The 22731-nt window shown below is 48.5% G+C and overlaps 1 protein-coding gene across 3 annotated transcripts in view; it reads right to left on the bottom strand.

Annotated features, from left to right (window-relative positions):
• The window catches only part of LOC119972233 (vacuolar protein sorting-associated protein 13B-like), a 1046946-nt gene that overhangs the window by 50927 nt on the left and 973288 nt on the right, over positions 1 to 22731 (bottom strand). For all 3 annotated transcript variants that reach the window (XM_038808618.1, XM_038808616.1, XM_038808617.1), the window contains exons 50-52: positions 20010 to 20198; positions 11122 to 11268; positions 7954 to 8237 (exon numbers count right to left, since the gene is read on the bottom strand). In XM_038808618.1, the coding sequence (XP_038664546.1) occupies positions 7954 to 8237; positions 11122 to 11268; positions 20010 to 20198 (620 nt within the window). The remainder of the gene's footprint in view (positions 1 to 7953; positions 8238 to 11121; positions 11269 to 20009; positions 20199 to 22731) is intronic.

Here is a 22731-nt window from a genome sequence, read left to right as displayed (position 1 = left end):
GAGGGGTTTCACAGGACGGCGCAACATCGAGGGCTGAAGGGCCTGTACTGCGCTGTAATGTTCTATGTTCTATGTTCTATCTGTGTGGATTTTCTCCGGGTGCTCCGGTTTCCTCCCACAAGTCCCAAAACAAGTGCTTGTTAAGTCAATTGTACATTCTGAATTCTCCCTCTGTGTACCTGAATAGGCGCCAGTGTGCGGCAACTAGGGGATTTTCACAGTAACTTCATTGTGGTGTTACTACTTGTGTCAATAATAAAGATTATTGTCTCGGTTAGGAATCCTGCAAAGAGTAATGCACCTCCTCACTCCCCAAAGCCTGTCCACCACCTAAAAGGCACAAGTCAGGAGTGTGATGGAGTATTCCCCACTTGCCTGGATGAGTGCAGCTCCAGAAGCTCGACATCATCCAGAACAAAGCAGTCCCGCTTGTTGGCAATCCTTCCACAAACATTCAAACCCTCCACCACCGTTGCACAACAGCCGCCGTGAGTACCATCTACAAGATGCACTGCAGAAACTCCCCAAGGCTCCTGAGGCAGCACCTTCCAAACCCATGACCACTAGCATCTAGTGCAGCAGCTACATGTGAACACCACCACTTGGAGGTTCCCCTCCAAGTCACTCACCATCATGATTTGGAAATATATCAGCCTTTCCTTCATTGTCGCTGGGTCAAAATCTTGAACTCCCTCCCTAACAGCACTGTGGCAGTACCGACACCACATGGACTGCAGGGGTTCAAGAAAACAGCTCACCACCACCTTCTCAAAGGCAATTTGGGACGGGCAACAAATGCTGACCGAGCGTCATCCGCATCCCGTAAAAATTAATTTAAAAAATAATGAACTGCACTGAATTCACAGCTCAAAAACAGGTGATCTTGCTCAACAGGCCTATGGCAGTGGTTCTGCCCCTCACATGCTTCTCCCAGCTTAAGCCATTCAGAAGGAGCTCAGATTTTAAGCCAAGATAGATAACTCTTTAAAGAATATGTTGGCCTTTATAGCGAGGGGATTCGAGTACAGGAGCAGGGATGTCTTGCTGCAATTATACAAGGTCTTGGTGAGGCCATACCTGGCAGTTTTGGTCTCCTTTCTGAGGCAGGATGTTCTTGCTCCAGAGGGAGTGCAGCAAAGTTTACCAGATTGATTCCAGGGACGGCAGGACAAACGTCTGATGAGAGATTGAGTCATTCAGAAGAATGAGGGAGGTACTCATAGAAACCAATAAAATTATAACAGGACTAGACAGTGTAGATGCAAAAAGGATGTTCTCGATGGTGGGGGTATCCAGAACCAGGGGTCTGAAGATATGGGGTAGACCATTCAGACCTAATCGTCAGGTGTTCCAGGTGCCTTTTGACGGCCTTTCTTTGGATCTTCACTTTATGGAAGACGGGTTCTGTCTTCTCCAACACGATTCCAGGGATCCAACTGGAACACGTATGCAGCATATCCTGTTTTTAATGTTCTTTTGGGTCTCCTGCCGTTGTGACAATGAGCAATTTTCATTTCATTTTCATTTCTTTTATCCCTCTGCTTGGACTCAGCCTGGTGCGTGCAGTCCTCCCATCAGTAATTGCGCCTGGCGACTCCCAATGTGGTGTGACATGTGGTTCAGTCTTCAAACAGGAATTTAGCTACCCTTGCGTGCATGGAACTCGTTGGCTGTTTCTTCATTCCATTCCTGACTGTCTGTACCGCCTGCTTTGTCAGACCATTGAATGATGGGTGGAACGGCACTGTCTAGATGTGCTTGGTGCCATTCAACTTCCAAGAGCACCTGGACTCCCCACTGGTAAAGGTTAAAATCGTGAAGGCGTATCAGATACGAGGACCTCTGGTATGCCATGGATTCAAAAACTTGTCGGAGTTTTTCTATTATTGCGTGAGAAGTCATGGAGGCCATGCAATGCACTTCCAACCATTTTGAATTGCCGTTGACCTTAATGAAGAATATTGACCCTAAGAACAGGCCAGCAAAGTCTTCGTCCACCTGTACCCATGTCTTCCTGTCCATTTCCATGTGTGTAAGGAGGCCAAAGGTCAGAACCCCTGATTCTCCTGGAACAGGGAGCATTGCTTCACTAAGACCACGATATTTGCATTGTGCCCAGAACACCAAACGTAGCTCCTCGCGAGCATTTTCATCTTGGATACCTCAGCATGCCCATTGTGCACCTCCATCAGAACTGAGCTCTGACCAGGGTGAGGGTTGACTACCCGCGATTCCCCACAAGATAATACCACCTTCAACACTTAGTTCGTGGACGGGATTCTTCGGTCTGCCAGCCGCGTTTTCCTTGGCGGCGTGCCCTCGCCGGCAGTGGGATTCTCCGTTCCCACTTCCTGCCAATGGGATTTCCCATTGTGGCCTCCCCACACCGCCGGGAAACCCACGGCCGTGAGTGCTCTGCCGGCGTAACGGTGTGTCCCGCTGGCAGAGAATCCAGCCCCTTGACTTTCGCTGAGGAAGGGTTTCATGTCGTCCATGGGGTGTCCTCAGATTCTGCCACTGAGGATCCTATGGTGCGACGTAGACAATGTGCGGGCCTTCTGGGTCCCAGCTTTAATCTGTTTTGCAGATATTGGCATGGCACCTATAAAGTTTATTCATGACGACGTCTTCGAACGCTGGCAAAGGGGTTAAAGCTCGTGGGCAGTGGGAGGCGAATCAAGAGCGTACACGTCGGCATCACGCACTGCTGGGCGGTGCTCGAGGGAGGATTCATAAGCCGCCAGTAACAAGGCCCAATGCTGGATCTGAATCGAGGCGATGGGGGGGGGGAATTGCTTTATCTTCTTTCAAAAGGCCCAGCAAATGCTTATGGTCTGTTATGATTACAAAATGTCGATCATAGACATACAGATGGAACTTTTTCACACCACAAATAACAGCCAACCCTTCCTTTTCAATCTGTGACTAACACCGCTGAGCGCCCACCAGGGTCCTGAATGTGTAAGCAATGAGCTTCTCCATGCCATTGTCCCATCAATGTGAGAGGACTGTACCCTCTCCATATGAAGAGGCACACGTCAGTAGCAGTTCTCTTCTGAGGTCGTAATGGGCCAGGAAATTCGAGGACAGCCGTTGCTGTTTTATGTTCACAAAGGCTTCATCCTGCGGTGCCTGCTATCACCACCTTTGATGCGCAGGGGTGCAAAGTGGCCAAGTTTGGGATGAATTTCCCACAGTGATTTATCAGGCCCAAAAAAACAATTTCAACTTTGCTGCATTGCACACGCTCGTTGCCTCATGATGGCCTTGACTTTATCCTCCACGGGGTGTGGGCCTTTCTTATCTATCTGGTATTCCAGGTAGATCACTTCACCTGCCTGGAATACACATTTCTCTGTCTTGAGACATGCACCTGCATTGGAAAACCACCTCAAGACCTCCTCTAAGTTCGCTGGATGCTCTTGTTCAGTGGCCCCTGTTGATTAAAACGTCACCAACATATACTGCTACCCTAGGCAGCACTTGGAGAATATTTTCCATGACACACTGAAAAATGGTACGTGCTAACGAGACTCCGAAGGGCAGGTGTGTATATTCGTACAGGCCCTTATGGGTGTTAATTGTGACATACTTTCTGGATGTTTCATCTAGTTCGAGCTGGAGGTAGGCAAAGCTCATATCCAGTTTTTTGATGGTTTGACCACCTGCTGATTTGGTATACAAAACCCCGACATGCAGCATGGGGTACCAATCCAGTCATGAGGCTTTGTTTACTGTAAGTTTATAATCTCCGGAAAGGCGGACAGACTTGCCAGGCTGGAGGACGGGGCCGACTGGTGCTGTCCACTCCACGAACCGCACTGGCCTATTATCCAGAGGCTTTCCAACTGCTCGATTTATGACTATACCATTGCAGGCAATGAGAGATCGGAGTAGCCGGAGGAAACCCAGGCAGACACAGGGAGAACTCCACACAGAGAGTGACCCAAGCCGGGAATTAAACCCGGGTCCCTGGCACTGTGAAGCAACAGTGCTACCTACGACTCCCACAGGGAGATCAATTAGCGACCCCCCCCCCCCCCCCATCCCATGGTCTTCTTGAGGGTTATAACAGGTGCAGAGGCAGAAATCTGGCAGAAACTGATTAGGTATCCTGCAGGATGAAAACCAACATGTGAGAAAGAGTGGACAGGAATAAAATCTGGGGCTGGTAAAACTTGGTTAAGAAGAAATGCTGTGCATACTTTTCATATTTTATGCTCCTGGGTCATGTGCACTCACATACAGGCTGTGAAGGCAGGCGGTTAATAATGGGCATTCTGTGGCCTCAGTCAGCGGCAGGTACCAAGACTTGCCAGGCGCAACACCCCTGCCCAAATATTCCCTTTGCCCTTCCCTGCTGCCACTGAGCACTGCAAGTCAATGAACAGGCTGAAATCTGTAACTAGCTGTCAGAGAGGTTTGGGATTCACAGCTAGACTTTCCCAGTCAGTGGAATGGCACCAACTGCCTCAGTCGCCTCCCATACTGCTCCAAGATTTATGCGCTTTATGATTGAAAAAAATATTAAAAATTTTAACTGCTGCACCCTCCCTAAAAGAAGATCTGAAGGCTTCATTAAAAGCAGATGTAAGATAAGAATAGGATAAATGTGTTGTTTGTCTCAATGCCAAACATGTGATCCAACCTGATACAGTTAAGAATTTGAGCAAACCCTGATACTATTATAGGATACTGTACAAGAGAAAAATAGTTTCTGGAAATCTGCTTGGCCTGCAGATGTTCTTCAGCGTCTGATGTTCCAGATACAATGGGATTTCTAAGAAATCCCAATTGCCAGTTTTTACAAAAATCAATCGGTTTCTATAACTTGTCATCCTCTACTTTAATGTAGGGCAGTCAAATTTCAATGCCATTTTATTTATCTACAGCACGGGAGGACGCCATTCGGCCCCTCACACCTGTTGGCTCTTTGATGAAGCAATCTAATCACTTCTGCTTCCCCCCCCCCCCCCCCCGCAGCCTGCGATTTTTATTTTGATCCTTTTCATTATTTATCCAATGCATTTTTTGAAAGTTGCTCTTAAATCAGTGACCACCACCCTTTCAGGCAGCGGATTCCAGATCATGATAAGCTGCCGTGCAGATAAAAACTTCTCCTCAGCTGCCCTCACTTGCTATTTGTCATAAATGTGTGTCCTGCAGTGACTCACCCGACCACTGGAACAGTTTCTTGCAAAGTGCGCTCACCAAAACCCCTCATAATTTGTGGATTCTTGCTTTCAGAGAGATCCCTGACCTATCTTGGCATTGTGGAATTTCAGGTCAATGACCTTCAGTCAGAACTGTTCTGCCGATGGGAGTCATCGGCCTGAAATGTCAGCCATTTATCTTTCCACAGACGCTGCTGGACCCCTCGGTTACTTCTCTCTCCACAGATGTTGCCTGACCTGCTGAATCTTTCAGCATTTTCTGTTTTTATTTCAGGTATCCAGCATTCACAGTATAGTGCGTTGGTGCTGAAGGAAGCAGTTGCTCTTGATGTGGTAGATGGTGAGAACTGCGGCATCATCATTAAGTATTTGAGCTAATGAGCTAAATTTTAACTCAGCAATCCTTCCCGTACGATGTTTGACACGGATATGTTCAAAGCAAACTAAATACACTAATGCAACTCATTAACTTAGCCATTTTAGTTGATTGTGGGCTCACAATGGGAGGACCTTAATAATAATAATTTTATTTTTGCCACAAGTAGGCTTACATTAACACTGCAATGAAGTTACTGTGAAAAGCCCCTAGTCGCCACATTTAGGTGCTTGTTCGGGTACATAGAGGGAGGATTCAGAATGTCCAATTCACCTAACAAACACATCTTTTGGCACTTGTGGGAGGAAACCGGAGCACCCGGAGGAAGCCCACGCAGACACGGGAAGAACGTGCAAACTCCGCACAGTGACCCAAGCCGGGAATCGAACCCGGGTCCCTGGCGCTGTGAAGCTACAGTGCTAACCACGGGGCTACCATGCCACCCAGCATATGAAGTGATCGGAATAGTAAGTACAGCACAGGCACATTTGAACAAACGGCCTCCTTTTGCTAAGTGACAGGGGATGGGTGAAGACTCCAGAGACAGTGGGTAGAGGTCCAAATGAGGCAAGGGTGCCTCGCAGGTGGTGGGCTCGGGATGGAAGTGGGTGAATCGAGGAACAGGCTTCTCCTCGAGGCTGCTAGCCTTTTCCCTCTAGGTTGCTGACATCCTGCACGGTCTGGTAAAGACAGGGGGCCTAGAGATAGTGATAGGAGTGTGTTGGACTGGTGCTTAAATATGGCCTTGGATCCTTCACACTCGTCAGCTGAGGGCAAGCGGATGAATCTGCTACTAGCAAGCCAGAGGAGACGGAGGGGAACTCGCCAGTGCATAACTAATGAGGTTCTATACGCATTATCTGGCACAGGATCCCGTCATTTTGTTCGGCGGGACAGACACCGCCGGAGCCCATCACTGCATTTAGTTTCAAAATGGGAGAATTCCACCCTGTGTTCCTGAAACTTCAGAGGCGGGATTCTCCCATCCCGCGGCAGAGTGTCCACGCTATCGTAAACGCCGTCGCGTTTTACGACGCCGTGAACGGGCCGCTCCGAGGACTAATTCTGGCCCCTACAGTTTGCGGTTTGCGCCGCTCCAGCTGCCGATCCCAGCGCGAACTATGTGCCGCGGGATCCGCGCATGCACAGTTGCGCCGGCGCCAACGAGGACATGCGCAGTGGCCTCCGCCAATGCGCCGGCCCCAACGCAACATGACGCAGGGCTACAGGGGCCGGGGGGTCGGAAAGGAGGCCCCCAGCCACAGAGGACGGCCCGCCAATTGGTGGGCCCCGATCGCGGGCCAGGCCACATTGGAGGCCCCCCCCCCCCGGGGTCGAACCCCTCCCCTCTCCACCCCACCATCCGACCCTTCCACGCCGATGTCCCGCCAGCCCAGAGCAGGTTAGAACGCCACCGGCAGGACTCAGCTCTTTTTTCCGGCCACTCGGCCCAAATAGGCCGGAGAATCGGCGGGCCGGCTGCGTAGAGCGGCCCGTGAGCGGCGCCATGCCAACCACGCCGGCACCGCTCTGCAGAGAATCACGTGCCGGCATTGGGGCAGCGTGGCCCGTTCACAGGGATTCTCCGGCCTGGCCCAGGGCTGGGAGAATCCCACCCCAGATTCTTCTCCGTGAACGTCCAATGTGAACTACATGTGGGTGATCATGGTCACTGGACTAGTAGTCCTGAGGCCCAGGATAATGTTCTTTCTAGTGGTATTGATTCAAATCCCACCACGACAGCTCGTGGAATTTAAATTCAATTGACAAAATCTGGAATTCAAAGCCAATCTCAGTAATGGTGACCGTGGAACTATCGCGGATTCTTGTAAAAACCCATTTATTACACTGATGTCCTTTTGGGAAGGAAATCTGCCATTCTTACCCAGTCTGGCCTACATGTGACTCCAGACCCGTAGCAATCTGGTTGTCTCTCAGCTGCCCTCTGAAATGCTAAGCTAGCCACAGATGCCAGGCTTTTTAACAATGCCCACGCCCCATGAAAGAATAAAAAAAGGTCCTCATGCTTTAATAATAATAACAGGGTTTGATAATCTTTGTTGGTTGAACAGAGCTTTTGGATCAGAAGCAGCAGAAACACATATAATAAACCCACTTCAACTGAACCGCAGCCTTGCTGATCAGTTCTATAAATGGTCTGAAGTTCTTGCCAGATTTATAATTCAGAGAAACAGAATCAAGAATGATTTGCCCCGAATTGCGAATAGCTATACTTTGCTTCAGAAATAAAAAGGAGAGGATTACTGAATTTCTCGCTTCAAACAGGAGCATCCTCCAAGAAATCCCTCTGGTGAGTTGCTTGAAATATCGATGTTGAAGTTAAATAATTATGCACAGCAGAATATGTCAAAAAGAGATTACAAAAAAAAACTCTCAGTGTACCTGGAACAAAGTCCACTTTCACCAGAATCCCCAAGGGGCACCGCCACACTCTGCCTTGGAAAGTCTTGCCTAATCATAGTTGGCAGGCTCCAGTACGGACAGCTGTTTGTGCCGATGTGTGGGGAGTAACCGAGCAGTAGGTGTTTCTGGGGCAGCGGGATGCTTAAATCTGCTCGCCCTCCGCCAGCGACAAGGTCCCAGCAAGGAATGGAACATGGTACGGAAGGAGATTGGGGTCTCGCTGGACTGAGGCTGAACACAGAACTCTCTGGCACGTAGACATGCTGTAAAACACAAATAATGAAGCAAAATTATTGACCATCACTGTAAAGGAAAGACATGCATTTATGGAGCTGCTTCCACGGCCGTCACAAAGCGCTGTAGAGCCGATGAAGTACTCTTTAGGCGCAATCAAAAAATGGCAACACAGCAGCCAATTTGCACACAGGAAGGCCCGCAGACATCAATGTGACAGATCAGCAGATAAGGGATAAATATTGACCAGGACACTGGGATAAAATCTCCTCTTCTTCTTCGAAACAGTGTGATTTAAGGACAGACAAAGCTTCACTTTAACCTCAGATCTGAAAGATGGCACCTCCAACAGTGCAGCATTCACAGGAATACAAGAAATAGAAGCAGGTCCCTCAAGCCAGCCCCGCCGTTCAGTATGATCATGGCGCATCTATGCCGGACTCAACTCCTATTCTGTGCCATTTCCCCATGGACCGCTATTCCTCGATATGTTCTTTAGTACTCCACTGGAGTGTCAAACTAGATTACTGATACTTGAGCACACGGTTCCGATTCAGAGAGGAGAGTGCTACCGATAAAGCCTTGGCCAATTTCTGATTGAGGGGGCTGGAATTTATGCTCCCCTGCCAGTGAGTTTGAAAGACGGAGGGTTTGTTAAATCCAGCAGGTTGCTGGCCCACTGCCTACCTGGCCAACCCTGCCTCAGCTAGAATTATGCCAGTGGTGTGGGAGGGGGAGCTCACACCCTGGGCCCATCACATTTTATAAGTGACATATGTAACGCAACAGCTACTGGGATCTGCAAAGCAAACCATGTCCCAACTGCATTCCAAGTGAAGGTATTTCTTTAAAGATCTGTCTCAGTCTTTAAATGATCTCGTCACTGTAACTGTACATGGAATAATGCACTACAGTAACGTCCTTCCTGACTGGGCCCACTGTCTCAAAGGTGTGAGACGCAAAAGGCTTATGGCAGCTATGCTCTCCACTGCTTTTCAACTTCAAAAAAAATACAAATCTATCTTTGTGTGTGACCTGTGCTATTTTTCCTTTTATTTGTAAAACAAATGTCTAGCTGGCAAGTGGCTGTTATTAGAATGTCTCACTTGTCAAATGTGTATAAACACCTTACTTCCACGAGCATGTCATCTATTGACTTTTAACAAGGGTGGATGGGGCAGCATTCCTCCCCTCAGGGTAGCACAACAAGACCACAGCTGCTAAGTTGCCAAAAGTTACTGAGTGGTCACCAAAGATTAATATAACAAAGGCACTCATCTCAAATTACAACAGAATTACTCTTCACATAGTCATAATACAAAAGGCTACGCATTGAAATGGAGTGTAAATCTGTTAATGAGTTCACAAGTTACTGAAGTTACACTGAAGGCCATTATGAGACAGGAGCATGTCAAATTTTGAAAGGAATTCATCCAATAATTCGTTATGGCCATATCTTTAAATAGCTGAAAATTGGTAAAAGATTTGTCAGTTAAACAAGATCTGCTGAGACTTCTATCTGTAATCCGTAGCAGTACAGGATATGGCGATTGCCAATTTGAGTCATGCAGCTGAAGAAAAACGATCTTATTTACAATTATGCATCAAAGTTAACAGTAGAGTATTTTTAGAGGTGGTCTGGCAGATTGTTTTGGACGCCCAGCTACATTTTTAGCCACATTCCCACCAGACTTGCCTCTGGGTCCGCCTCGGCATTCTCCCAGCACCTGAAAGGAAGGAGTCCGTACTCCGCCCTCTCGCCTGCTCAACACAATGACCTCCAGGGGCGGGCCATGAGATTGAGCTTTCCCACTGAGTGTTGAGGCCTGATCCCAGGCAGCAGAAACTCGAGGGGGAGCAGAAGGACAGCTTTAAGAGTTCCAACCATGCTTCAAACCAGTGCTGCTGGAAATGCTGCCCCGTCCGGTTAGTTGGGCAGCCCGTCGCCACTGGCAACGCGTGGACGGCAGAGTGATCAACTTTAAACATGGCCTGAAAATCGAAAAAGTTGGGCCTTCAGGGCAGGGGGGCCTTCAGGGCAGGGGGGCCTTCAGGGCAGGGGGCTACATCGCTCATTCCTTGCCTCCCAAACCCCGAGAAAATCTTGCACAACTGAACAAACTCACAAACTAGGAGGGCAAATTAGTCTGAGAACATAAGATCTTAAAAAAACAGAAGCTGGAGTAGGCAATCCTACTTCATGATCCCCCTCAACCCTTCAATAAGATCACAGTTAATTTTCTATCTGACCTCCACTTTCCTAGCCTATCTCCCTACCTCTTAATTCCCTTAATGTACAAAAATCTACCAATCGGTATTTAGAAGTTGAAGAGATCAAGGGAGAGCAAGGTAAATGGCATTGAGGTCAATCAGCCATGATCTAGTTAGATGACGGAACAGGCTTGAGGGGCTGAATGGCTTTCTCCTATTTCCTATGGTCAATGACTAAGTACAAACTGCCCAAAGAAGAAGAAAATCACAGATTCACAATCCTCCAAGTGAAGAAATTACTCCTGATTTCAGTCCTACATTGCCATCCCCTTAACCTGAGACTATAACCCTTAGTTTGCAACTCGCTCGCCTCTCAGCTTCTACTGTTGAACAGTTAAGAACTTGAAGCCAAATGTACCTGCAAAAATGGCTATCATCACCTCAAAAGGAGACTTAGCTGGCAGCGCTGTATGTGATAATTGTACCACTTTGCTGTAATTCTGGTCATTCATGCCCTTTCTCTGTACTCATTCCCTATGCGTATTTGGTTAGGTCCAGACTAAAAAAACCTCCTGCGATAGGAATATATGAAGAGACTGTCACCATATATTCATTCATAACTTGGAATAAATATCCATGTTATGGTGCCATAGCTTTGACTAAGTCAAGGGCCACTCTTATATTGATTTCTGTAACTTGTACCTCCTTTCGTGTTGTGCGCTCTGGGAAGATAAGCAGAGGCCGAAAGTAGATTTTGTGAGCAGTGGTGTTCATTATCACGGTCTTGTCCTCAATCACCAGGATCTGAATCCCATGGCGCACAACTGAAGATATACAGAACTGACACAACTGCAGAAACAAAGAGAACATATGAATAATAATAATAATAGCTTATTGTCACAAGTAGGCTTCAATGAAGTTACTGTGAAAAGTCCCTGGGCGAAATTCTCCCCCCCCCACGACGGGTGGGAGAATAGGGGGAGGGCCTTCCCGACTTTTTTGACGCCCTCCCGCTATTCTCCCCCCACCCCCCGCCGAAATCCCGACACGAATCGCTGCCGCCGTTTTTTTACGGCCGGCAGCGATTCACAGCTGTTAGAAGGGCCGAAGTCCCAGCCCTTTACGACCTTTTTACGAACGGCAAACACACCTGGTCCTGCCGTTCGTAAAAACGTCGTGACCACCTGGAAAAAAATAACCATGGCACCGATTGGCACGGCAGTACCACGGCCGTGCCAAGGGTGCCATGGGCCCGCGATCGGTGCCCACCGATCGCGGGCAGCGGGCCCGATGCCCGCGCACTATTTGTCCTTCCGCCGCCCCGCAGTATCAATACGCGGGGCGGCTGAGGGGCAACCCGGACCGCGCATGCGCAGGTTTCGCGCAAAAACGCAATGACGTCACCCGCGCATGCGCGGGTGGAGTCTTCCCACCTGTGCATGCGCGGCTGACGTCATATGACGCGTCAGCCGGCGCTAAGTCCGACAAGCGGGCTTAACGATTTTCGTTAAGCCCGACTTGTCGGAGCCTCCGACGTCGGGCTGCTAGCCCCGACGGGGGACCAGAATCGGTCCCCCGTCGGGAAGGGGCGCGATGCCGTGAAACCCGCCTGGGTTTTACGGCAGTTTGACGATTTCTCCCGTTTTGGGAGAATTTCGCCCCCTAGTCGCCACATTTCGGCTCCTGTTCAGGGAGGCCAGTACGGGAATTGAACCCACGCTGCTGGTCTTGTTCTGCATTACAAGCCAGCTGTTTAGCCCACTGTGCTAAACCAGCCCCTAAACTGATACTACACTTGAACTGAGCCAAAAGGCTGAGAAGCGATCAGACAATAAACAAATGAATTTGCGTTTAGATCGGGCGGGATTCTCCCAACGGGAGTCTAAGTGCTAACTCTGGAGTAAAAACCGGAGTGTTTCACTCCGGCGTCGGCGCCCGTTCCCAGACCCCTATTCTGGGACCTCTGTGGGGCTGGCAGGGGCGTGGCGCGATTTACAGGTGCGGGGCCTCGACATGGCGTCAGAGGCCCGACGCCACATGAAACACGCGGCTCCTTGGGTCCTGCACATGCGCAGTTGGGCCAGCTCAATCCTGCGCATGCACCGTTGGGCTGCTCCATCCTGCGCATGCGCGGGGAACTTCTTACGCACGCGGGCTCCGACCCAACATGGGGGCAGTGTTCAGGGGCCGGCCGCGCCGGTATGTAGTCTTGGGGGGGGGGGGGCGGCCCGCCAATCGGTGGGCCCCAATCGCAGGCCAGACCCCATTGAAGCCCCCCCCGGTGAAGGAGCCCCCCCCCCCTGCCGAGCGTTCCCACAGAGTTCCCGCTGGCAGCGATCAGGGGTGAAGTGAACGGTGCCGGCGAGACTCTGTCCGTCGGCCCATCTGCCGGAGAATCAGCGGCCCCGCCGATTCCAGTGGCCCATGGCCGGCGCCGCGCCAAACGCGCCGGCGCAAATTATCCGCACCTCGGAGTATCGTGTCGTCGTGGCGCGGTTGGTCCGATTCTCTGGCCCGGCACGGGGCTCGGAGAATCGCCCCCATCATGTCACATCCATACCTCAAACACTTCGCAGCCAGTTAACTACTCTTGAAGTGTTATGGGCAGCATGGTAGCACAGTGGGTAGCAGTGTTGCTTCACAGTGCCAGGGTTCAAGGTTCGATTCCCGGCTTGGGTCACTGTCTGTGCGGAGTCTGCATGTTCTCCCTGTGTCTGCATGGGTTTCCTCCGAGTGCTCCGGTTTCCTCCCACAAGTCCCAAAAGACGTGCTGTTAGGTAATTTGAAATTTTGAATTCTACCTGAGAGTACCCGAACAGGCGGCGGAATGTGGTGACCAGGGCATTTTCACAGTAACTTTATTGTAGTGTTAATGTAAGCCTACTTGTGACAATAAAGATTATTTTAAAAATGTAGGGAAACAGCTTTGCTATAGACACTTAATGTCTTCCCACTGACCTTGGTACCAAGGTTTCAATGACATTTGCAGCACGGGAAAGGCAATACGTAAGCAACTTTCATTCATGGTTAACTGTTATTATACAATTTCATACAGGATTAGTTATAATACATAGCAGGGCTCAATTCAAGTGATATACTACGGTGAGAGCTGAGATGCAAATCAGAATATTCACCGTTGTGGGTAAGATTTACAGAGGTACAAATGGTATTAAATGCACACTTTTAAAGGTGGTGTAAGAACCAACATTTCTCCACCAACCTTTAAACATGATGGGACAAGTTAACAATGCAAGAAGCAAAGCAGCCAGAATCATGGGCTTAATAAATAGAGGGACAGACGTACAAAAGCAAGAAAATTATTCGAAATCTTTACAAAACAATACCATGGCCCCAGCTGCAGTATTACACCCAATTCTGGACTCCATGCTTAAGGAGGGATGAAGAGGTTTTGCAGAGGTTACAGAAGAGATTTACTGGAATGGTTCCAGAGGTGAGGGATTACATTTATGTGGACAGGCTGGAAAAGCTGGGGTTGCTCTCCTTAGAGCAAAGAAGCCTTCTCAAAGAAGTGCTTTGATGTAAGTGTTTAAAATCATGAAGGCTTTGGATAGAATAAATAAAGAGAAACTGAAGGTACGACCGCGAATGGTGGAGCAATGACAGCATTGAATGAAATTAAAACATAGCACGCAGAGTATATCAGTGCCTTAACAGTGGAATGACAGCCCATCCTATTGAGGGGATTCACCCCGGAGGAAATGTGGACACGTACCATCGTCTGCACTGGAAAATAAGCAAGGGTGAACATGAAGGGGAGGGAGTTTACTGGTGAAAGTGTAGCTGTGCTTCTGCAAACAAAGAAGTACCTCTCAGTAGGAAAGGGAAGAAATCCTCAGTGAAGCAAGGGACAAAAGAGTATAACGCGTGCACAATTGATGTGCAATGTTCTTCAGGAAGCAATGTAATTGGTCTGTTAAATGTGGATCAAACCAAATGTTATTTATTTTCCTGTTTTTTTCAGTTAAAGAAAAGCTATTGGTCCGCTTTGAAGCCAATAAAGAATAATGATGGAAAGTACTAAATACTAGGAGCTAAGAAGAAACAGGAAGATCCAGGAGTCCATGTACAGAAATCACCAAGGCCAGGAACAAAAAATAATTTGCCTTCTCTCCATAACCCCTGATCCCCTTATTAATCAAGAACCTATCTATCTCTGTCTTAAAGACACTCAGTGATTTGGCCTCCACAGCCTTCTGCAGCAAAGAGTTCCACAGATTCACCACACTCTGGCTGAAGAAATTCCTCCTCATCTCAGTTTTAAAGGATCGTCCCTTTAGTCTGGGATGGTATCCTCTGGTTCTAGTTTTTCCTACAAATGGATACATCCTCTCCACGTCCACTCTATCCAGCCCTCGCAATATCCTGTAAGTTTCAATAAGATCCCCCCTCATCCTTCTAAACTCCAACGAGTACAGACACAGAGGCCTCAACCATTCCTCATATGACAAGTTCTTCATTCCAGGGATCATTCTTGTGAACCTCCTCTGGACTGTTTCCAAGGCCAGCACATCCTTCCTTAGATACGGGGCCCAAAACTGCTCACAATACTCCAAATGGGGTCTGACCAGAGCCTTATACAGCCTCAGAAGTACATCCCTGGTCTTGTGTTCTAGCCCTGTTGACATGAATGCTCAGAATGCTAACATTGCATTTGCCTTCCTAACTGCCGACTGAACCTGCATATTAACCTTAAGAGAATTGTGAACAAGGACTCCCAAGTCCCTTTGTGCTTCTGACTTCCTAAGCATTTCCCCATTTAGAAAATAGTCTAAATTCCTCCTTCCAAAGTGCATAACATCACACTTTGCCACATTGTATTGCATTTGCCAATTCATTGCCCACTCTCTTAGCTTGTCCAAATCCTTCTGCAGCCCCCTTGCTTCCTCAATACTACCTGTCCCTCTCAGATCTTTGTATCATCTGCAAACTTAGCAACAGTGCCTTCAGTTCCTTCTTCCAGATTATAATGTGTATTGTGAAAAGTTGTGGTCCCAGCACTACCCTCTGTGTAAAAAAACTTGCCTCGTACAGGTTTAGAGGAGATGTACGAGGCAAGTTTTTTTTACACAGAGAGTAGTGGGTGCCTGGAACTCACTGCCGGAGGAGGTGGTGGAAGCAGGGACAATCGTGACATTTAAGGGGCATCTCGACAAACACATGAATAGGATGGGAATAGAGGGATACGGACCCAGGAAGTGTAGAAGATTTTAGTTTAGACGGGCAGCATGGTTGACACGGGCTTGGAGGGCCGAAGGGCCTGTTCCTGTGCTGCACTTTTCTTTGTTCTTTGTTCAGCACAGACTGCTGAGGCACACCACGAATCACTGGCTGCCATCCTGAAAAAGATCCCTTTATCCCCACTCTCTGCCTTCTGCCAGTCAGCCAATCCTCTATTCATGCCAGGATCTTACACTTAACACCATGGGCTCTTAACTTATTTAACAGTCTCCTATGCGGCACCTTGTCAAAGGCCTTCTAAATAAATCATGTCACCTGGTTCTCCTTTGTCTAACTTCCTTGTTACCTCCTCAAAGAACTCTAGCAGATTTGTCAGACATGACCTCCCTTTGACAAAGCCGTGCTGACTCACTCCTATTTTACCATGCACTTCCAAGTACCTTGCGATCTCATCTTTAATACAGGCTCTAAAATCTTAGCAATGACCGAAGTCAGGCTAACTGGCCTATAATTTCCCATCTTCTGCCTCCCTCCCTTCTTCAACAGTGTACATTAGCCACTTTTCAGTCCTCTGGGACCCTTCCTGCCTCCAGTGATTCCTGAAAGATCACCACCAATGCCTCCACAATTTCCTCAGCTATCTTTTTTCGGACCCTGGGGTGTAGTCCATCCGGTCCAGGTGACTTATCCACCTTCAGATCTTTCAGCTTCCCCACAACCTTCTCCTTAGTAATGGTCACTGCACTCACCTCTGCCTCCTGGTTCTCCTGGAGCTGTGGCATCCCACTGGTGTCTTCCACCGTGAAGACTGATGCAAAGTAACTATTCAATTCTTCTGCCATTTCTGTGTTTCCTATTATTACTTTTCCAGCCACATTTTCTAGTGGTCCAATTTCTATTTTTGCCTCTCTCTTACCTTTTATATATTGAAAAAAAACTCTTCCTATCTTTCTTTATATTACAAGCTAGCTTGCACTCATACTTCATCTTCTCCCCCTTATTGCTTTTTTTGTTGTCCTCTGCTCACTTTTAAAGGCTTCCCAATCCTCTGGCTTCCCACTAATCCTCGCCACTTTGTATGCTTTTTCTTTAGCTTTAATGCTGTCCTTGACAACCCCCGTCAGCCATGGATGCCTTGTCCTCCCCTTAGCATGTTTCCTCTTCCTTGGGATGAATTTCTGTTATGTCTCCCTAATAACCCCCCAAAACCCCTGCCATTGCTGTTCCACTGTCTTCCCTGCTAGGCTCCTTTTCCAATCAACTCTGGGCAGCTCCTACCTCATGTCTTTGTAGTTACCCTTATTTAATTGTAATACCATTACATCTGATTCCAGCTTCTCCCTCTCAACTGCAGGGTAAATTCTATCATAATGTAGTCACTGCTCCCTGACGGTTCCTTCACCTTAAGTTCCCTAATCAAGTCTGCCTCATTACACATCACCAAATACAGAATTGCCTGTTCCCTAGTGGGCTCTACATAAGCTGCTCCAAAAAACCCATCTCTTAGACAATCCACAAATTCCTTTTCTAGGGATCCACTACCAACCTGATTTTCCCAGTCCATCTGCATATTGAAGTCCCCCATGATTATTGTAATATTGCCTTGTTTACATGCCTTTTCTATCTCCTTATTTATTTTCTGCCCCACATCCTGACTACTGCTCGGGGGCCTGGACATAACTCCCATCAGGGTCTTTTAACCTTTGCGATTCCTCAACTCTACCCACAGAGATTCTATGCCTTCTGATTCTATATAGCTCCTTGCTATCGATTTAACTTCATTCCTTACTAACAATGCAACCCCGCCCCCTTTGCCCATCTACCTATCCTTTCGATAGGACACATATCACCGTTGGGCAGCACGGTAGCATTGTGGATAGCACAATCGCTTCACAGCTCCAGGGTCCCAGGTTCGATTCCGGCTTGGGTCACTGTCTGTGCGGAGTCTGCACATCCTCCCCGTGTGTGCGTGGGTTTCCTCCGGGTGCTCCGGTTTCCTCCCACAGTCCAAAGATGTGCAGGTTAGGTGGATTGGCCATGATAAATTGCCCTTAGTGTCCAAAATTGCCCTTAGTGTTGGGTGGGGTTACTGGGTTATGGGGATAGGGTGGAAGTGTTAACCTTGGGTAGGGTGCTCTTTCCAGGAGCCGGTGCAGACTCGATGGGCCGAATGGCCTCCTTCTGCACTGTAAATGCTATGAAATCTATGAAATATCCTTGGACATTTAGATCCCAGTCCTGATCCCCTTTGCAGCCACGTCTCTGTGATACCCACATCGTAGCGGCCAATTTCAATGTGCGCTCATTTACCTTGTTCCGTATACTGCGCGCATTTAGGTACACGCCCTCAATCCTGCATTGACCACCTTCCCTTTCACACTCTCCTCAGTCACTGTACTCTGTACTGTGGCCCTATTTAATTTTTGACTATGGCTTCTCTGCCTTACACTTTCCCCTTCCTGCTTATTGTTTCTGGCCCCGTTTTACTTCCTTCCGACTTCCTGCCCCGGTTCCCATCTCCCTACCACATATTCCTTGATCCCTTTAGCCTCAAGAGCTATATCTAATTTCTTCTTGAAATTCAACAATGTTTTGGTCTCAACTACTTTTTGTGGCAGTGAATTCCACAGATTCACCACTCTCTGGGTGAAGAAATTTCTCCTCCCCTCAGTCCTAAAGGGTTTACCCCTTATCCTCAAACTGTGACCCCCTAGTTCTGGACTCCCCCACCATTGGGAACACTATTTCTGAACCTACCCTGTCTAATCCTGTCAGAATTTTGTTTCTATGAGATTTCCCCCTTCACTCTTCTGAACTCTAATGAAGATAATCCTTACCAATTTAGTCTCTCCTCATCTGACAGTCCCACCATCTCAGGAATTAGCCTTCGCTGCACTCCCTCCATAGCAAGAACATCCTTCCTCAGATAAGGACATCAAAACAGCAGACAATTCTTCAGGTGTGGATTCGACAATGCCCCATAGAATTGCAGTAAAACATCCCTATTCCTATACTCAAATCCTCTCGCTATGAAGGCCAATATGGGGGGGGGGGCGGGGGAAGGTGTGATGAGGATAAATTACAAAGACTGGGGGCTGGATTCTCCCCTACCCGGTAGGGCAGGGGGTCCCGGCGGGATAGAGTGGGGTGAACACTCCGGCGTCAGGCCGCCCCAAAGCTGCGGAGAAATCCGCACCTTTAGGGGCCAAGCTCTAACATTGAGGGGCTAGGCCCGCGCTGGAGTGGTTGGCGCCCCGCCGGCCGGCGGGAAAGGATTTTGGCGCCACGCCACCGGGGCCGAAGGGACTTCGCCGGCTGGCGCAAGTCCGCGCATGCGACGGAGCGTCAGCAGCTGTTGATGTCATCCCCGCGCATGTGCAGGGGAGGTCACTTCCGGGTCGGCCATCGTGAAGGCTATGGCCAACGCGGAAGGAAAAGAGTGCCCCCACGGCACAGGCTGTCCGCCGATCAGTGGGCCCCGATCGCGGGCCAGGCCACCGTGGGGGCACCCCCCGGGGCCAGATCGCCCCGCGCCCCTCCCCCCCCAGATCCCCGGAGCCCGCCCGCGCCGCCAGTAAAGGAGGTGTTTTGATTCCCGCCGGCGGGACCGGCATTACAGCAGCGGGACGTCGGCCCATCGTGGGTCGGAGAATCGGCGGGGGGGGGGGGCCCGCCGACAGGCGCAGTGCGATTCCCGCCCCTGCCAAATCTCTGGTGCCGGAGACTTCGGGAGACGGCAGGGGCGGGATTCACGCCGCCCCCAACGATTCTCCGACCCGGCAGGGGGTCGGAGAATCCAGCCCTGGATTTGTATTCCTCGGGTTTGGAAGGTTAAGTGATGATCTAAATGAGGTGTTTCAGGTGATTAAAATGGTACAAAGAGAGAAACTGTTTCCTCTGATAGGGAATACCAGAACAAAGACACATGACGTTAAAATTAGAACTGGGCTGCTCAGGAGTGATGTCAGCAGATTCTTTTGGGCATGGGTGTTAAGGGTTGCAGAGGCAAGACAGGTAGGCCCAGTTAAGAGATAGAGCAGGCACGATCTAATTGAATGGCGAAACAGATTGGAGCAGTTGAGTGGCCTACATCTGGTCCTGGATTCCTATGAATTTACTCAGGAAGTATGAGTTGACCAAAATCTAACAATTTCTAAAGTTAAAAGAGCAGTATTTTCCAGGTGATCACGCAGCTAGACCCTCTCAGAAATACAAGCTGTCAAGGCGGCAGTGCCGCATCTCGTATAAATGTTCTTGCTCTGAGCATGGGGGAAGGGTGCTTGCTGCTGGCTGTTTTAGATACCACACTAATATCCCAACAGAAAATTACATGGATTGGCTTCCAAATGTTCCCCGAGGTGCAAGTAAAGGTTCAGTTATTGCAAACAGACCTTCTGATGATCGGGAAAGGTTCCAAGTTTCACATCTGCATCAGCAATCCCTTCCTCATCCAGCGTAATGACATCGGTGATGGGATAATCCTTCCACTTGGGGGATGTGACATCGTGAACAAGCCGGAATGCTGTTGATTTGTGTACGGTGTTCGTACAGGCCCAATAGATACCAATCTGAAAAGGCTCCTAAAAATAATGGTTGAAAAAAAAAAATGATGGTGCTGTCTATTTTGCAGCAATTTCACAGGATTGTGAGTGGCATTTTGTAGTTTTCCTTTCTGGGTTAATTAGCAAACAATTGAACCTCGTTAAAATTGCCAACATTTTAAAAATTATTTTTCCTCTTTTTTTCTCTGGTCCCCCAGCCGCGTATTTGTCAGCAGCACGCTATTTATTGATGGCAGGATTCTGTCTTCCCACCTCTTGTCAATAGAATTTCCCACTGAAGCCACCTCATGCCGCCGGGAAACCCTTGGGTGGGAGTGCGCTGCCGGCAGGAAAACTGAATCACAATGGCCAGAGAATTCCCGCCATTGTTCCCACTGATTGGGCTGGTTGTCTTATGAGGAAAGATCGGTGAGGCTAGGTTCGCATCTGCTACAGTTAGTCATTCGAAAACGGAGTGAGGAGAAATTTTTCCTCTCAGAGGGTCGTGCATCTCTGCGAGTCGTCCTCAAAAGGTAGTGGAAACAGAAGCCATGAATATTTTTAAGGCAGAGCTAGATGGGTTCGCTAGAGTTGTATCCTCTAGAGTTTATGGAGAGGCGACTTGATCAAAACTTTAAAGATCCTGAGGAGCATTGACAGAGTGGATGTGGAGAGCTTCTTTCTTCTTGTTGGAGAATCAAGAATTCGGGGTCACTGTTTAAATTAAGGGGTCGCCCAGTTAAGACAGAGATGAGGAGAAATGTTTTTGTCTCAGAGGGTCGGGCGTCTCTGGAACACACTTACTCAAAAGGCAGTGGAAGCAGAATCCTTGAATATTTTTAAGGCTGAGTTGGATAGATTCTTAATTAACAAGGGGGGGGGGGGTGAAAGGGTATCTGGGTCGGCAGGACTGTGGGGCTGAGGTTACAATCAGATCAGCCTTGATCTTATTGAATGGTCGGCACGGAAACACAGTGATTAGCACTGTTGCTTCACACTGCCAGGGTCCCAGGTTCGATTCCCGGCTTGGGTCACTGTCTGTGCGGAGTCTGCACGTTCTCCCTGTGCCTGTGTGGGTTTCCTCCGGGTGCTCCGGTTTCCTCCCACAAGTCCCAAAAGACGTGCTTGTTAGGTGAATTGAACATTCTGAATTCTCCCTCTGTGTACCCGAATAGGCGTCGGAATGTGGCAACTAGGCAATTTTCACAGTAACTTCATTGCAGTGTTACTGTAAGTTTACTTGTGACACGCAGAAAAAAATTAAGAGGAAGGCGGAGTAGGCTTGAGGGACCGAGTGGCCTACATCTGCTCCTAATTTGTATGATTGTGTAGTTTATGATGAGGCGATACAACCTAGAAAGGAAAGGCAAGCTTTCCAGAAGCCACGTTAGAAAATGCCAAGGATAGTCGATATTTATTGTTCCACACGCTATAGATGATGAGAGGTCAATTGTTAGTGTTAAATATACGAATGGTAGATTTTTGTTGACCAAAGGTATTGAGGGAGATGCAGCTTCATGAGTGAACCTTCTTCCTACAGCCACCGGGAAAGAGATAAGCCATGATCTCACTGTGTGGCGGAACAAACTCGTGTTCCTCTGGTGGAAAATAACTTTGAAAAGGGAATTAGATCATTATTCGAAGGGAGGAGTTTTGCAGGTCTACGAGGGAAACAACAGGGGAGTGAGGCTAATTGAACGGCTCTTCCAGGATGGTGCAAATGGCGGCCTTTAGTGCTGTAAGACTCCATAATGGGTAAACAAAAAGTCTTTAAGCATAACCGGGAAGGTGCATGTTTAATCCCAGTGACTCATTCTCTCGCTTTCTGGGTCTTTCCAGGGTGCAGCACAGCGTCAGAGCACCAATGTACCACCTAGCTGGGCAGCACGGTGGCGCAGTGGGTTAGCCCTGCAGCCTCACGGCGCCGAGGTCCCAGGTTCGATCCCGGCTCTGGGTCACTGTCGGTGTGGAGTTTGCACATTCTCCCCGTGTTTGCATGGGTTTCACCCCCACAACCCAAAGATGTGCAGTGTAGGTGGATTGGCCACGCTAAATTGCCCCTTAAATTGGAAACAATGAATTGGGTACTCTAAATTTATAAAAAAAATAAAAAATGTACCACCTAGCTTTCAATTCCTTTTAAAATAGATAAAATAAACAAATTAGTGAAGCTAAGACTAAAAACCCAGAGACATGAATTCAAATCCCACTTTGGCAGTTGGGGAATGTATATCAAATTAATCTTGAATGCAAGGTTAGTCTCAGTAATGGTGATCAGGCATCTGTCAGGTTGTCATGAAAGAACCATCTGGTTCACTAATGTCCTTTATGGCAGGAATTCTGCCCTCTTTACCCAGTAAACAGTCAGCAATGTGGCTGAATCTGATTTGCCCTCTGATATGGCTGTGCAAGCCACTCAGTTATATTCAAGGTGGTGGTGAGCCGAGGGCAATTAGGGATGAGTTAGAAATGCTGACCTGAATTGCCAGCACCGCCCATTTGCCTGTGAAAAAAATAAAATAAGACCCTGCCTGGGACCCAAAGGATTTATATCCGCTAACTGCTTGGATGC

This window comes from Scyliorhinus canicula, chromosome 10 (assembly GCF_902713615.1).
Source record: "Scyliorhinus canicula chromosome 10, sScyCan1.1, whole genome shotgun sequence".
NCBI lineage: Eukaryota > Metazoa > Chordata > Chondrichthyes > Carcharhiniformes > Scyliorhinidae > Scyliorhinus > Scyliorhinus canicula.
This window is presented reverse-complemented; position numbering and strand designations above follow the sequence as displayed.